The following is a 17,913-nucleotide window of genomic DNA, read 5'->3' as shown; positions in this document are numbered from 1 at the left end:
GCATTGTACCGCCGTATGGTTAGTTACTCCATACTATATAGAGCTGCATTGTACCCCCGTATGGTTAGTTACTCCATACTATATAGAGCTGCGTTGTACCGCCGTATGGTTAGTTTCTCCATACTATATAGAGCTGCGTTGTACCGCCGTATGGTTAGTTACTCCATACTATATAGGGCTGCATTGTACCGCCGTATGGTTAGTTACTCCATACTATATAGAGCTGCGTTGTACCGCCGTATGGTTAGTTACTCCATACTATATAGAGCTGCATTGTACCCCCGTATGGTTAGTTACTCCATAGTATATAGGGCTGCATTGTACCCCCGTATGGTTAGTTACTCCATACTATATAGAGCTGCATTGTACCCCCGTATGGTTAGTTACTCCATAGTATATAGGGCTGCATTGTACCGCCGTATGGTTAGTTACTCCATACTATATAGAGCTGCATTGTACCCCCGTATGGTTAGTTACTCCATACTATATAGAGCTGCGTTGTACCACCGTATGGTTAGTTACTCCATACTATATAGAGCTGCGTTGTACCCCCGTATGGTTAGTTACTCCATATTATATAGAGCTGCATTGTACCGCCGTATGGTTAGTTACTCCATACTTTATAGAGCTGCATTGTACCCCCGTATGGTTAGTTACTCCATAGTATATAGGGCTGCATTGTACCCCCGTATGGTTAGTTACTCCATACTATATAGAGCTGCATTGTACCCCCGTATGGTTAGTTACTCCATAGTATATAGGGCTGCATTGTACCGCCGTATGGTTAGTTACTCCATACTATATAGAGCTGCATTGTACCCCCGTATGGTTAGTTACTCCATACTATATAGAGCTGCGTTGTACCGCCGTATGGTTAGTTTCTCCATACTATATAGAGCTGCGTTGTACCGCCGTATGGTTAGTTACTCCATACTATATAGAGCTGCATTGTACCCCCGTATGGTTAGTTACTCCATACTATATAGAGCTGCGTTGTACCGCCGTATGGTTAGTTTCTCCATACTATATAGAGCTGCGTTGTACCGCCGTATGGTTAGTTACTCCATACTATATAGAGCTGCATTGTACCCCCGTATGGTTAGTTACTCCATACTATATAGGGCTGCATTGTACCGCCGTATGGTTAGTTACTCCATACTATATAGAGCTGCATTGTACCGCCGTATGGTTAGTTACTCCATACTATATAGAGCTGCATTGTACCGCCGTATGGTTAGTTACTCCATACTATATAGGGCTGCATTGTACCGCCGTATGGTTAGTTTCTCCATACTATATAGGGCTGCATTGTACCACCGTATGGTTAGTTACTCCATACTATATAGAGCTGCGTTGTACCGCCGTATGGTTAGTTACTCCATACTATATAGAGCTGCATTGTACCCCCGTATGGTTAGTTACTCCATAGTATATAGGGCTGCATTATACCCCCGTATGGTTAGTTACTCCATACTATATAGAGCTGCGCCGTATGGTTAGTAACTCCATACTATATAGAGCTGCATTGTACCGCCGTATGGTTATTTACTCCATACTATATAGGGCTGCATTGTACCGCCGTATGGTTAGTTACTCCATACTATATAGAGCTGCATTGTACCCCCGTATGGTTAGTTACTCCATACTATATAGAGCTGCGTTGTACCACCGTATGGTTAGTTACTCCATACTATATAGAGCTGCGTTGTACCCCCGTATGGTTAGTTACTACATATTATATAGAGCTGCATTGTACCGCCGTATGGTTAGTTACTCCATACTATATAGAGCTGCATTGTACCCCCGTATGGTTAGTTACTCCATAGTATATAGGGCTGCATTGTACCGCCGTATGGTTAGTTACTCCATACTATATAGAGCTGCATTGTACCCCCGTATGGTTAGCTACTCCATACTATATAGAGCTGCGTTGTACCGCCGTATGGTTAGTTTCTCCATACTATATAGGGCTGCATTGTACCGCCGTATGGTTAGTTACTCCATACTATATAGAGCTGCGTTGTACCGCCGTATGGTTAGTTACTCCATACTATATAGAGCTGCATTGTACCGCCGTATGGTTAGTTTCTCCATACTATATAGAGCTGCGTTGTACCGCCGTATGGTTAGTTTCTCCATACTATATAGGGCTGCATTGTACCGCCGTATGGTTAGTTACTCCATACTATATAGAGCTGCGTTGTACCCCCGTATGGTTAGTTACTCCATAGTATATAGGGCTGCATTGTACCCCCGTATGGTTAGTTACTCCATACTATATAGAGCTGCGCCGTATGGTTAGTAACTCCATACTATATAGAGCTGCATTGTACCGCCGTATGGTTAGTTTCTCCATTAGGCACGTTATGCAAATCGCATGTCATTTTCCCAGGACTCCGTGCCCCTGCGTGTTTATTTCCTGTATTACACGTGTAGCGGTGGTAGCTGCAGTCACACATCTCGTGCACACATGGTCCATCCACTTCTTCCAGTCACAACAAAGTAACCAGAAGAGCAGCGCATGACTTCTTCTTTCAGCGTTTTGAAACAGATACGACTCTTTCCCCACGCTCCCTTAAAGGTCCCAACGGTCGGTTTCATGTTGTAAGCAGCCGGTTCGTCCCCTACCGCTGTCGTCACTTTATTCACCTCCCCTAAAGCAGCCCACAAGCTCAGCCTTTCCTTCCTATTGTTTCCCGCCGCGAGCGCGCCACAGTGTCCGATAGAAGCGCGCCGCCGCCGCCCCCCTCAGAGCTGCCCCCACCTCGTGCTCGGTCACGTCGCCCTTCTTTCCCGGTGCGTGCGCGAGCCTGGGCCGCGCGCTATCTGTGCGAGGTAAAGGCCCGGCTTGTAGTACCTGCGGCCGACGCTAAGGGGTCGCTGTTCTGCGCTTTTTGCCCCCCTCACCACCACCAGCAGCAGCAGGAGCAGCAGTGGCCGCCGCGGCCTTAGGTCTTTTTGTCTGTGAGGCAGAGTGAGGAGCGCTCGATTCCGCGGCAGCTCAGCCTAGCCGCCTTTGCGCGGGTACATGAGAGAGAAGGCACCGACAGGACACCGTAGGAGACCGTGGAGAAGAGCGCATACGACGCCTTACCGCCGGCATAAGGCACAAACACAAAGGGAGACGGGGAGCCCGCAGCGGCCCGGCAAAAACATGCTCGGTGTCAGGCTCCAGTCAGCCGGGTGTCCGTGCTGAAGAAGGGGGACCGTGAGAACGAGGCGACCGCTCCACAGCGGGCCGACCCTCCGCCGTCACATCACACTTGTCGACGTGAAACCCCCCTCTCTGCCCGCGGCCTGAACTTTTCCGTGTCCCCCCTTCCCCCCTCTCTCTCCCTGAACCGGCTCCCCCACTTCTGCCAGCGCCTCCTGTGCGGTCCATGAGCGGGCTCGGGCCGGCCGCTGGCTCCCTCCTCTCCTGAGAGCCGAGGAGCGGGAGGCCGCCACCCCCTCGCCTCGGAGCCGCTCGCCTCCCGCATTAACACTCTGTAGCGCTCTCTACCCCTCGACATCGCTAATCGGTTATTTGAGGACACCCGGGGTTGCCCAGTCTTGTGCGGCCACAGCTCGTACGATGTCGAACTCGACGGTAAAATCGGAGCCCGATCAGCGGAGGAAGGGGCAGGCTTTCCTGGACGAGCTGAGGCAGTTCCATGAGAGCAGAGGGTAAGAGCCTGCACATGCAGCCGCACTGAGTGCATCCCCGGGCAGGAGGGCGGGCAAACGGGGGCTCACCCTGTGTATTTATGTGGAGGGAAATCCTGCACATGGGCTGCACTTGTGTGCCAGGGGGAAGTGTGAATCCTCTCACCTGCCAGGGGATGGGGCAACAAGTTACCTGTGCTGTGTGGGGGCAGGAGGGGAACTTGCTAGGGGTTACCTCATGTCACAGGCTGCAGCTGGACAACTTGTGGATGATATCCTATGTACCACATCTATCGCTCTCTGTAGTGAGGAGCACTGCAACTCCCAGCATAACCTGGCCTCCTTATCTACCTTCACTCAGGCTTTTCTTGTTAACTTGTATCATTAATCTTAGATTAGAAGACATGCAGCAGGCCTCAGATTTTTCCGTTTATTAAATTACTGGTCACATGGCCTGCAACATCTGTACACTGTTGCCTCTTTTTGTAAATTTTGTGGAATTTATTTGAGTATAAGAACAATGCGGACTTAAAGGTCTCAGTTCTTGTGTGAACATGAGGACCTGTGAAATGTAGTGCATCACATCCTGGGTCAGGAGGCTGCTATGCCTAGATCAGCCAAGCTCCTCATAAGTGTAACTCTGCTGTCAGGAGAGGCAGCTGATGGAAACTCCTTACACTGAAACTACCAGGAGTGTAACATAGAGAAAAGTAACTGTGGAGAGATTCATACAGATGCTGTGGTTCGCCAAAGTAAAATAACATCACAGTGCTGCTGTATGAATCAGGCTTTTAGGTCAATTTTATAGTTTTTAGAAAAATACTATGTAAGATGTAGATGTAACAACTCAATGTTTTGGTAGTCTATATCTTACTTGAATACATAAGATCACAAAATCAGCAGTTATAGATAACATGTGCAAAGCTATTTAGATGTTTTCGAACAAATGATCAACATAAACATACATTTTATAGTAAAATACAACTTGATATCCCTAGAGATTTCAGTGTGTATTGTACTCTTGCACAACTCAGTCTTCTTTTGCCTTTTATTTCTATATTCTATATGGGGGATTGGTCCACAGCAGCAATAGTACCCAGCGTGGTGTCTGTTTAACTAGAAATAAAATTGTGCTGGTGATACAATTTATTTATTTTTTGTGACAGAACCTCTGACATCAATGTAAACGGGGTCTCCTCTATACAGCAGTAGTTCCCTAGAGCTCAGAATTTTAGAAATGGGACAGCCTTAAATTGCATGGTTGCAGCACAGGCGTTTGGGAGGATGTCGAATCTGGGTGCCCTTTTTATTTCAAGTACAATAATAAACCTTTATACAGGCAGTCCCCGGATTACATACAAGATAGGTTCGGTGGGTTTGCTCTTAAGTTGAATTTGTATGTAAGTCCGAACTGTATATTTTATAATGGAGACCCAAAAAAATTTGCCTGGGTTTACAGTCGCAGTTGGATTTTTAAAAATCTTGGCTTGTCATCAAAACCAGGATTAAAAATAAAGCTTAATTGCAAACACCTTTGATAACTGTTATAGCTGATTATATGTATAGTAAATTAAAAATATCTAGAGGTTGGGTGTTCTTAAGTAGGGGACCACCTGTATAGCCTTTATTAATCATGGGGTACATATACAAATAAAATGGTACATTGCAGAGTGGTCAGATGGAAGAATTGGAATGAGGGCATTGCTTGCTAGGGTGTATGAGTTGGACACAATATTAAGGAATTCTGGAGTTCATAAGGTAGCTATAGGCATATAGCTTATGTATTGACTATAATTGACATTGCATCTTTATACTTTGCCACCATATATGAACATTATACCTTTTTACATACCAAGTTACCTAAGAGTAGTTTACTAGCCAGATAAAAGGTTACTGTTTTTTACTAAACAAAATACATGTTAAAATACATGTACAAAATACAAAAAATACAATGTTCATGCATCTTACGCAAAGTAACCCTGTAAAGTTAGGTCTCATTTACTGACTGAGCCCAACATTGGTCTTTACGTTGCGCTCCTGTCCATGTCTCCGCAGGTCCCGCTTCCGGAAGATCCCTGCAGTTGGGGGCAGAGAGTTGGACCTGCATTCTCTCTACACCAGGGTCATTACTTTGGGTGGTTTTGCAAAGGTAAGAAACTTTTCATGTGCTCTACCTGTCCACTGACCTATGAACTCTCTACACATGTGGTATCCGAGTAATCCTTGTATACACAACACTTGGCATCTGACTCTTCTCACTATCCTTATATGCACACTCCTTGCATATCCAACTAAATCTACATACTTATACAGCTTGTAAGTCTACCCAGTTCTACCTGTTACCTTACACTGATGATTTAAAGAAAACCTCTACAAGAGAAAATAATAATTCCTGACCTTAGATAAATGCCTGGATGATCAGTTAGTAACTACAAGGCAACTTTCACAACCTCTATAAATACTACGGTACTTGTACATGATTTTTAATGGAAACTGTAAAGGAGGCTTTTAATGTGACATCAGACATAAACCTGAGAAGAGCTTTAATTATAGCAGTGTATATTCTGCTAAGCACCCAGGCCACCTCTGAAAACTTACAGTATTTACCTGGACACATCTCTTACAGTACATAACCTCTTCCTGTGTAGCTCTAGGGGATGCCCTCTTGTTGTGCCCTCTTGTTACAGTCCTGGGGATCAACAAATTGCATGGGACATTTCTGTAAGTAATTCAGCTTATATCGGCTGCATTATTTCTTAACCCTTCTTACTGCTCCTAGAGAAGAAAAGGATCTGCCACACAAAAAAACCTTTGTCTGATACAGTGTACACAAGAAATCCATGGTACATATGGGTAGCCCGGTTAATGGTTTTATAGTCTGGGCAGCCAGTAGTATTGGAGTGTGGCATCCAATGTATAGTGTGCACTCCTCCCTCAGCGCCCTTCCAGGCAATGCCTATGAGTCTGTATATGCCTAGCAGGCAGTGGTGTGCGTGGCCTGTCTTCATTCTCTGCCGCGGCTCCATGTGTTGATTTTCCCCTCTCTCACTGCTTCCCATGCAGGTAAAAATTGGTGGACATTACACAACACTGATCGTCCTGAGAGCAGAGTGTAGGAGGAGGGTGTAGTGTAGCACAATCACTGGTGTATGCTGCAGTATTGACCTCTATAGAGGGAATAGCGTAGCCCTGTGTTGCTCCAGTGATTTCCTCCCATCACTGACCATTACTTCTATGCCCTGCTGAAGGCACCAGGGTAGCCCCTCACTGTCTCCTCTACGTCTTCTAGGTCTCCGAGAAGAACCAGTGGGGAGAAATCGTAGAAGAGTTCAGCTTCCCCCGGGGCTGCGCTAATGCTGCCTTCGCTCTCAAACAGTATTACTTGCGGTGAGTCCCCTTTTATTCTATGTGATGAGTGTGAATGTCAGAAATGTATTTGGCATATTTACATGAGGTTTGGCCTAATTAACTAGGGGTTAATGGATAGTGACATGAGGTATTGTCTGTAGGTTAATAGATGGTGCACCCCTCATTTAAAGTCTGTTATCTCTATAAAGAATTAAGCTTCTGATATGAACAAAATTGCATCTGACAAAATTGTGTGAATCTCAAGTGCTTCTTAAAGGAAACCTACCACTTGGGATAGGGCTGATAAGCTGGACATGCCGTGCACCAGCTCAGGGTGAGCTGGTGCCGGCGCTTATCTCCGTTATGTTTTTAAACCGTTTTAAAGTGTTTTAACAGTTTATTAATGTTTATATCCTTACTGGCTTTCCCGCACCATGCGCGCGACCGTGCATGCATCTGAATAGGAAGAGGTAGCGCTCAGGGTGCGCCGAGAGCGGACCCCGGTGCGGGAAAGCCAGTAAGGATATAAACATTAATAAACTGTTAAAACACTTTAAAACTGTTTAAAAACATAACGGAAATAAGCACCGGCACCAGCTCACCCTGAGCTGGTGCACGGCATGTCCAGCTTATAAGCCCTATCCCAAGTGGTAGGTTTCCTTTAACAGTGGAGAGCGCTGTTGGTGTAAACAGGCTTTCACAGGCAGGATATACACGGCATGTGATTTCTCAGGCTACAGATTTGGTCCGTGGTAATGACCCAAAAGGGACTGGGGATGGACAGCTGCCACTGCTGATGTTTTGAAAATCTGGACATTGTGTATAGCAAATAACATGTAGATTTTTTTTTTTTTTTTTTAATAACATATGCTGTCCTGGTACAATTTTTAGTGCTCGATAATGTGTGTATGCTATGCATTTGTTTATACTGCTTATTTTCATAGCTATGGTCAGTTTGTGTGAAATAGCTGGAACTGCCACCGATAGTTTTCATCATAGTTGCTCTGTAGGAATATTATATTAAATGTCATTGTTTGAATCTTACTATAGAGTTGCTTAATTGTATGGGGATGGTTGTACGATCGGCTAAAATGCTGTTGTCTGTTTTGTACTTGTGTTGCTTTTAGAAAACGTGCACTACAATATTTACTGATCACCAGAATGGCACATAATTGTGGTGTCTATTTTTTAAGTCAAATAGATGCTAAGAAAAATATGAAACACATAATTGTATTTTTTGTTTTCTATTTTTGCAGTTACAAGCTTAATTTATTAAAGACATATAAATTGAAAAATCTGCTTAATCACTATTAGCAGCCAGAGTTCAGCTTTTTAGTATTTTTAATCAGTATTTCAGTTTCGGCAAATTCGCTGTTAGGACCTCTGATGCTTAGTTATATATGCTGAATTGGGTTCTTGCCACAATACCAGTGGAATTTTTTTAAAGGGTTCAGCCTAAAACAAATAACCGCCTACTTAATGTTTTTATATATTAGGACCAGTTCACATGGCAGGTTGTGGTGTATGTGGCTATTTTCTGCTAATCATAATAAGATTAAAAAAATAGAAGCAAAACAGCTAAGGGTCTGCCTGTATGTAGTTTGAGGGAAAAAAATGACCTGTACAACACCAAATAGTTGTTAACTCCTTACCGACCTAATAGTATGTCCCACGTCAGCCACCGCTGTATGGAGAAGGCTCGAGCTTAGCACTCTCCATACAAGTTGGGTGTTTGCAGCATATTGCACTCACCGCTAACGGCGCGATTTTGTGATGGCACTGATAGCGAGTGTTCACCCCTCAATCGCTGCCGGTGGCATTAAAAAGCCAGTGTCGTTTTGATGTCATCAGGGAGCCGGGATCTGTTGCTATGACAGCCTTGGGTCTCGTTTTAACACATTCATTACAATGTGTTGCTTGCACATTGTAATAAATGATGTGATAAATCCCTATATCCTGCCATACTTTAGTATGTCAGTATATGGTAGGATCAGTCAGATAACCTAAAGTAAATGAATTAAATAGTAAAAAACATTTTAAAAAAGCCCCTAATAATTTAAATCACCCCCCTTTCCCTAGAACTGATATAAATAAACAGTAAAAATCATAAACATGTTAGAGTGGACGTTTTGGGATGTGGCAATACCTATCAAAATATAATAGCGATTATACCTGATGTTTAACCCCGTAACGGAAAATAGTGGCAAAAGTCAAAAATGACACTTTATAAAAAGTGATCAAAAGCCCATACAGTCCTCAAAATGTTAGCATCTAATTTCTCAAAATATGACACCACCCACAGCTCCGTACACTGAAGTATGAAAAAGTTATTGGCTCCAGAACATGGCAAAATTAAGAATTTTTTTTTTTTGTTCAGGAGGTTTTAATTTTTGTAAATGCATGAAAACGTAAAACCTTTTATGGCACAAATGCATTTTTTTTGCTAATTTCACTGCGTTAAGAATTTTTCCCCAATTCCCAGTACACAGTATTTAATATTAAATACTCTCACTTTGAAGTGCAATTTGTTACACAGAAAACAAGCCCTCATACAGCTCTTTACATGGAAGAATAAAAGTTATAGATTTTTGAAGGTGGGGTATGAAAAATGAAATGCAAAATTAAAAAAAGGGCCTGGTTGTTAAGGGGTTAAACATGTGAATCTTTTTATGCAGAAGGGGAGTAATTTCTTTACTTCACTGTTAGTTTTTTGTGGTGTAGTAAGTATTTGCTTCATTCATGTCTGTTGAATGAGATTTGGATGCTTTGCATGTAACTTCCGTAGAGCTGAGCATCAGTGTGTACATTCTGGGGCTGTCATCACACTTTTTCTACTCAGGGCTTGTATTACTGGCTGGCGAAGCTCTGACTGTTCAGGCTGTATTCCTATTGGCTGTCCTAGATTGACTACACACGTGAATCTGTGGTGACTACTGCAGCGTAGACCTAGACTGCAAGCTAACTTCTAATTCTACTCAGAAATGTCTTGGCTTACATTGCTGTTTCTCATCTTCTGCTGACTGCAGCAAAAAGTCAGGCTTTGGGTTCAAGAATTGGCCACTGTTTATTTTTACAAACAAAGGCTAAACAATGTATTTAGCTTATTTTGATATATTTTTATCATAATTTTAGTATGCATCTGGTGAATTTAAAAAAAAAAAATTGTTCAGATTCCCAGGTACATCCCTTCCTCAAAGCCTCAAATCCACATTCAGTGGTTGCAAATGTGCTGCTATCACTGTTTAAACTTTGTTTTACATACATTGTCAAACAACCATACAGTATACAGCAGGCATGATGTATTAGACACAGCTACAGAAAAAATGTGGCAAACTACCGTATATAATGATTGACCCATTATCCTGTGCTTAGCTGGGGTATGCATGGACAAGAGGGGTATATGAGCCCACAGCTACAATAAATTGCCTCTAATGTAGGCACCCTTCATTATTGTTACATGGGGGTTTTTTTTATATCTACATCTATTGAAAACAATAAACCGTCTATAGAAGTGGTGGATGCTTTGAGGACTATAATGACTTTAACCATGACAATCTAATTACATAATCGCCATATGTCAAATTAGTGGTGATATTGGTAAAGCATGAATAGTAATAACTCAGCCATGGTAAACAATACAAACTCACAGGGGCAGATTTATCATTATGCAGGATCTTGCTGCAGTTTGAGTATCTTAAGAAGTTTTTTGCACATGGGATTTACAGCTTGATTACTGTGGTAGGGGAGTTATGCAACTTTTTATTGAAAAACCTCAAGTCTGACGCAAATGGCCACATGCAACAATTGAGATATTTTGAATATGGAAAACTGTAGTGTTGCCCAACTACCCCACAGAGCACGGCCACCAAGTGCAGAAAGCACATAGTATATAAATGTTACCTATCCTCTGTTGCATTAATCACTTCAGGTCCAGACTGCCTTAGGAAGCAACCTATGGGTTGCTGTGGTCAAGCATCTGCTCTAAAGCCAAAAATCGCCATGTTCAATGTTAAGTGACAGCTGTAGTATGCCAGGCAATCCATCCCTGGAATCTGCAGAAGTTAAATGTGTATTCTGAAGTAGTTTTCTTAAGTCTTTTTATTTTTTATGTATATTTTCTAGTAGAGTCAGTGGTGGGAGCCATTTTAATCTCATATGCATTAACAGAGGCCTACTCAGGCTGAAGCAGTGTCTTGTATACACGTCTGACATTTCCATACTGCACAGTACTATATACACTTTCAAATCTTGTTCTTGCAGACTTTTACTCCCATCTCTTCCTAATCAATATTGCCTAAGGTCCTTTACCAAATATCAATAATCTCTGTACTGTATATTGCATTGACAGAATATGCAGTTGATGCTCCCTCTGGTGCCCTAAATTGGAATATTTTAAAACAATCACATTCTATTAAGTTGAACCCTCTGCATACAAGGCTGGTGCTGGATTTTATCATCTTAATAATTATGCATATATCTATTACGGTCAACCCTGACACAAATCAACACTTTTACATGATTTAACATTTGAGTAAAAGTGATTAATAGGTCATACATTTCCCTATGCTCCTCTATTTCCCAATGCAACCTATACCAACGTATTAAAAAGTTATGTATTGGAAAATGGTGAAATGAAGAAATTTTGGAATCCAGGAAGAGAAAAACACACCAAAATAGAAGGGTCTGATCCTGAAAGGGTTCAATAAAGACAAAGCCAGTTTGTTTAATTAATATCACTTAGACATTTAAGCTAAGTGATACTATGGGAATTAAGTAGTTCACTTTCTTATTGAAACCCAGGAGAGCTACAACTTCTTCTTTTCTCCAAACACTATAGGGAAACTTCTGTCCTGTGTAGTGTTTAAAAAAAAAAATCTATAAATACAGGCGGTCCCCTACTTAAGAACACTCGACTTACATACGACCCATAGTTACAAACGGACCTCTGGATATTGGTAATTCATTGTACTTTAGTTCTAGACTACAATAAACAGCTGTAACAGTTATCAAATGTGTCTGTAATGAAGATTTAGTGTTAATATTGATTCTTATGATAACCCAACATTTTTAAAATGCAGTTGTCAAAGAGACCAAAAAAGTTCTGGCTGGAGCTACAATGATAAAATATACAGTTCCGACTTACATACAAACTCAACTTAAGAACAAACCTACAGACCCTATCTTGTATGTAACCCGGGGACTGCCTGTACATGGTTGGATATGGTGGGGAGCGCATGGCTTTGACCTTCAGATTCTCGGACCACGCTTCCAACATCAGTGTCTGACCGAGCAAGAAGTCCTAATATGAGGTTGTAATAATTATATCATAAAGTCTCAGACACATGTACTAGCAATAATATATTTTTAAAAAAGCATTGTGTGTTAAGAGCTTTTGTAAAGGGCACTGTGGTGTATCATAGGACACTGGTGGTTGTGTTCTGTGATCACGGCATAAGTACTGCATCTGTGGAACGATAGTATATTGCTATAGCCTAAAACTAATTGAACAGTAAAGTTTTTATAACGGAACTTCAAGGAGTGCGATCAATGTTGCTTCTATGCAAGTTTTCTGACACCAATCTAATCCTTTTACCAAGATGGGTCACATACAAGATGGGGTCTGTAGGTTTGTTCTTAAGTTGAATTTGTATGCAAGTCGGAACTGTATATTTTATCATTGTAATCCCAGCCAGAAATTTTTTGGTCTCTGTGACAGTTGGATTTTAAAAATGTTGTGTTGTCATAAGAATCCGGGTTAACACTAAAGCTTCATTACAGACACCTGTGATAACTGTAACAGCTGTTTATTGTAGCCTGGGACTAAAGTAAAATAAATTGCCAATATCCAGTGGTCCGTTTTGTAACTAGGGGTCGTATGTAAGTCGAGTGTTCTTAAGTAGGGGACCGCCTGTATATAGGTGTACCCTCTATAATATACAGATAACAGTGATCTTATGGTAACATCCAATAGGATCAGTGTTATCAGTGATCTGTATATACAGACATGCACAGAGGGTGCACATTGCATGTTCTCTGCATGCCTATTAACCCCCCTTGTGCTCCAGGAATCCCATGCAGTGATAATATCAGCCCCCTGTCAGAGTAGCTGTGACACAGACAGCTGATGGCTCTGGGTGCAGGAGTGCACACTGCCAGAGGGACGAGCATCTCAACTGACCTTCTATTGTCCTGTGCGATCCTGCAGTGAATACACTGCAACTAGTGGCCGGTCAGAGGGATAGAGGAGAATAGTCCGATGCAGGTTTTTGCGATTGGACTATTTGTGAAGAATAAATCTGCTTGTACTCGCGATCTCTGGACACCAGGTTTTCTATGTTTGCAGAAGGCTTGCTTAGCCTAAAAGCCAGACCATACTTAATCTGTGTCTTGCCAGGAAAGGGGGCTTGGCGGCTGACGCCTGGAAGGATGTCACAGAAAGGAGTAGGCTCCCATACATATGAACTAGTATCAAAAGTAAGAAATAGTGTCCAGAGCACCAGTGTTTGGTACACCCTATTGCTGTTACACAAAATTACCATTACACTCTTTTAAAATGTGCATATATTGCTTAAGCACTTGCGTATATTATCTGCTATTCAAATATATATATATATATATATATATATATATATATATTATTTTAATTTTATTAGTGGGGAGCGCATGGCTCTGACCTTCAGATTCTCGGATATATATATGTATGTATATATTATATTAGTGAATTCACACTGTTGGTTGGTTAGTAGAATGCAACATTGGTTTGTTGGTAATGTAATGTTCCACAGGAAAACGTTGGCTATGATGGAAATAGGTGCAAATTCACATATATACAGGCAGTTCCCAGGTTACATACAGGATGGGTTACATAGGTTTGTTCTTAAGTTGAATTTGTATGTAAGTCGAAACTGTATATATTTCATAATGGTAGATCCAGACAAAAAATTTTTTTGCTCCAGTGACAATTGGAGTTTCAAAATTTTTTGCTGTAATTGGTCCACAGATTATCAATAAAACTTCAATTCAGACACCTTACAGCTAATCATTGTAGTCTGGGACAATAGTAAAGCTTCCATAGAGCTTCACCAGAGGACAAAGTGGGCAGAGGGGTCCATCTTTAACTAGGGGTCTTCTGTAAGTCGGGTGTCCTTAAGTACGGGACCGCCTGTAGTTGCTTTGTTGTAATACTATTATTTTGTGATGCAATGACTCCACTAGAATAATTAAAGTTATTTCGCTTTGAGAAATATTAACCCCTTAAGGACGGAGGGTTTTTCGGCTAATTTCTCGCTCTCCAACTTCAAAAATCCATAACTTTTTCATTTTTACGTGTACAGACCTGTGTGAGGGCTTATTTTGTGCGTAACAAATTTTACTTTCCCGTAATGTTATTTATTTTAACATGCCGTGTACTGCGAAGCTGAAAAAAAATTCCAAATGTGGAAAAATGGAAAAAAAAACGCATGTGCGTCACGTTCTTGTGGGCTCAGTTTTTACGACTTTCACTCTTCCCTCCAAATAACACCTCTACTTTATTCTTTGGTTCGGTGCGATCGCGGTGATACCAAATTTATATAGGTTTTATTGTGTTTTAATACATTTTCAAAAATTAAATGAATGTGTACAAAAAAGAAAAAAAAATTTTGCCATCTTCTGACGCTAATAACTTTTTCATACTTTGGCGCACGGAGATGTGTGAGGGGTCATTTTTTGCGAAATGAGGCAACGTTTTCATTGCTACCATTTTGAGGTCTGTGCGACATTTTGATCATTTTTTATTTCATTTTTTATGTTATGTAAAAAGGTGTAAAAGTCGCATTTCGGACATTTGGGCGCCATTTCCCGCCTCGGAGGTCACCGCCGGCCGTAACCGTTTTTATATTTTGATAGATCGGGCATTTTGGGACGCGGCGATACCTAATATGTCTGTGATTTTTACTGTTTGTTATGTTTTATATCCGTTCTAGGGAAAGGGGGGTGATTTGAACTTTTAATATTTTATAAATTTTTATTTTTTAAACTTTTTTTTTTCTTTTTTTTTCACTATTTTTTAGACCATCTAGGGTACATTAACCCTAGATGGTCAGATCGCTCCTACCATATACTGCAATACTACAGTATTGCAATATATGGCATTTTTGCAGGTCATACATTACAATGAGCCACTGGCTCATTGTAACGAACCTGCATAAACCATGTAGCCTCGTCTCAAAAGAAGACCCGAGGCTACCATGGTAACCGATCGCCGCCCCCCGATGACGTTCGGGGGCGTGGCGATCGAAAAAAAGATGGCGGCGCCCGCGCGCTGCCGTCTTTTAAACGCCGGCGACTTTGCCGGCGGCGTTTAGAGGGTTAATAGCAGCGATCGGTGCATGCACCGACCGCGGTTATTAGCGGTGGGGGTTTTGTGCAAAATGCAAAAACCCCCACCTCTGTATGAAGAGGACTCAGCCCGTGAGCCCTCTCCCTTATACCTCTGCGCCGTAGAGCTACGGCGCAGAGCGTTAAGGGGTTAATTTTGTTTCATATGGTATTGCAAGTATAATAGAGTATGGTCCTATATTGCTTACAGACCGTTTGGCACTCTGCTCAGTTGTCTCTCTTTCAGCTTCACACGTTTGTGTCTCCTTCGGCGGCGTATCGGTCTTACTGCACATGCGTCGAAACAGTATGTACCATATATACTCGAGTATAAGCCGAGTTTTTCAGCACAATTTTTGTGCTGAAAATTCCCCACTCGGCTTATACTCGGGTATATAAAAAAAAAAAAAAAAAAAACTCAATACTCACTATTCCGACGGCCCGGGCAGCTCCGCTTCCATTATCATGTCCGCGGCAGCTCCGTCTGCAGCGCCTCTTCTCCTTCAGGCCGGCGCTAGGACCGCGACATCCCCGTACGCACGACCCGGCCGGCACACAACTGTGACATCAGCAACTGTGATGTCACAGTTATGTGCCGACCGGGCCGTGCGTACTGAGACATCGCGATCCTAGCGCTGGCCTAAAGGAGAAGAGGCGCTGCAGACGGAGATGCCGCGGACATGAAGATGGAAGCGGAGCTGCCCGGGCTGTTGGAATGGTGAGTACTGAGTTTATTATTTTTGGGGGCTGGCAGGCTGGCTGTATACAACGGGGGGCTGGCAGGCTGGCTGTATACAACGGGGGGCTGGCTATATACTGGGGAGGCTGTGACCAATGCATTTCCCACCCTCGGCTTATACTCGAGTCAATAGGCTTTTCCAGTTTTTTGTGTTAAAATTAGGGGTCTCGGCTTATACTCGGGTCGGCTTATACTCGAGTATATACGGTACTTGCTTTATGTTCCGGAGCTCCATTATCTTTTGTAATTGATTCCTTTCAATGGATATAAATCTCCAAGAATGCTCTCCGTTTACATTAAGAGCGTCAACTTTTATCCAGGTATTGTGTTTTATGCCTTTGGATGTTGTGCCGAGGATGCTTCACAATGGAGAAATTCAATGTAGACAACTGTTCACATGTGCCTTGTATAGAGACTCAATCGGATTGAGTCACTAAACGCGTTTCCGAGGTTCTCCCTTCTCTTTTCAATAGTATCAAAACTGGGCTGCCAGTCAAGGTTTTGCAACTGGAAAACCCATTTTTAATCCTGCCTATTGTATTTACTAGGATGAAACTTTAAATAGGTTTGATGTTATGGAAATAATTAGGATCCTTAATATTGTTTAGTAATTTTGGCTGTTTTGACTGGTCATTAAGTGGCTAAGCTCTTTCCATACAGAGGCTGTGTCTGCTGTATTATAGATGGTGGATACCTACCATTTAATAGGTGCTGTCATATCTGCGCAGATGCCCCCCAATAACTACAAAATGTCACAAATTAAATGGAACCTGACATCTGTTTTTTTACCACATTATACTATTAGCCCCCTCTCTGTATGCATTATCTGTTCTAGAATTCCCTTTTATGTTAAAAGACATCTACTATCAGAATACCTGAAGCTAGATGCCTACTACTCAAGCCCCCCCCCCCCCCCCTCCTCGTACCGATGTGCAGTAATCTTCTTTTAGTATCTTTTAGTGCTAGGTTTGTGCAGGGAGTGCTACGTTCCGTATGGCCTCTGCGGGTTTGGAATTTATTTAAATAGAACCTATGTGTATGTACCTAGATGTATTTGTACATGTTCCACTGATGCCTCTATCCATGGGATTGGAGCCACCTGTCTTCTAAAAACAAAAACAAAAAAAAAAACCTTTTATTGATTCCTATGTTCCAGCAGTCATGGAGGCGAGGTGCTGCTGAATATAGTCAAGTTACACCTCCCTCCCCCTCAATCACTGACAATGTTGATTTCTCTTCACACAGCCAAAGTCTGATCACAGCCCCCCACCTTTCTAAGGGAATGGTTTATGATATGGCAGAGCCTGAACACAGATTCAATGTCTCTAGCTTATTGCTCCCCCACACTCAGGAATTTCTTCAGCCATTGTCAGTAACGGGAAGAAGATGATTTATATAGAAATGTAATAGAAAATGTCAACGCAAATATTGTAAAGTGGGTCCTGTGTATCAATTTTCTTAATATAATAGCTCAACTTCTTCACAGTCACAACCAACTTCTGTCTCAATGATCCGTTCACAGGGCAGCCCATGGTTTTCCAACCCCACCCCCACACCCTCTTTGGTATTACGTCCAAAAGGGTTGAGTATATAGCTCATGAGAGCACAAACCGTTCGGCACCCGGTTGTGGGGTTAATTTTTTATTTCTTCATAACAAATAGATGATAAAATACATTAAAATTAGTACAGTAATAATAAAAATTACAATGTTAAAAAGGAGACCCTTTCGTAGTCTGTACAGGCTACGAAACGTTTCTCCTTTTTCTCTGATGAGCTATATGCTTTTCAGAAGAATTGTGACTCTAATCCTACAGTATTTATA

General features: G+C 42.1%; 1 protein-coding gene across 1 annotated transcript in view; it reads left to right on the top strand.

Annotated features, from left to right (window-relative positions):
* The first annotated feature begins 2,549 nt into the window (after positions 1 to 2,549).
* ARID2 (AT-rich interaction domain 2) overlaps positions 2,550 to 17,913 on the top strand; it is a 56,099-nt gene continuing 40,735 nt past the window's right edge. The window contains exons 1-3 of the mRNA XM_072146840.1: positions 2,550 to 3,666; positions 5,701 to 5,794; positions 6,935 to 7,032. Coding sequence (XP_072002941.1) covers positions 3,575 to 3,666; positions 5,701 to 5,794; positions 6,935 to 7,032 — 284 coding nt within the window. The 5' untranslated portion in view covers positions 2,550 to 3,574. The remainder of the gene's footprint in view (positions 3,667 to 5,700; positions 5,795 to 6,934; positions 7,033 to 17,913) is intronic.

The sequence above is a fragment of the Engystomops pustulosus genome, chromosome 4 (genome assembly GCF_040894005.1).
Source record: "Engystomops pustulosus chromosome 4, aEngPut4.maternal, whole genome shotgun sequence".
Lineage (NCBI taxonomy): Eukaryota > Metazoa > Chordata > Amphibia > Anura > Leptodactylidae > Engystomops > Engystomops pustulosus.
Note: the sequence above shows the minus strand (reverse complement) of the source record. Positions and strands in the feature narration are given on the sequence as shown.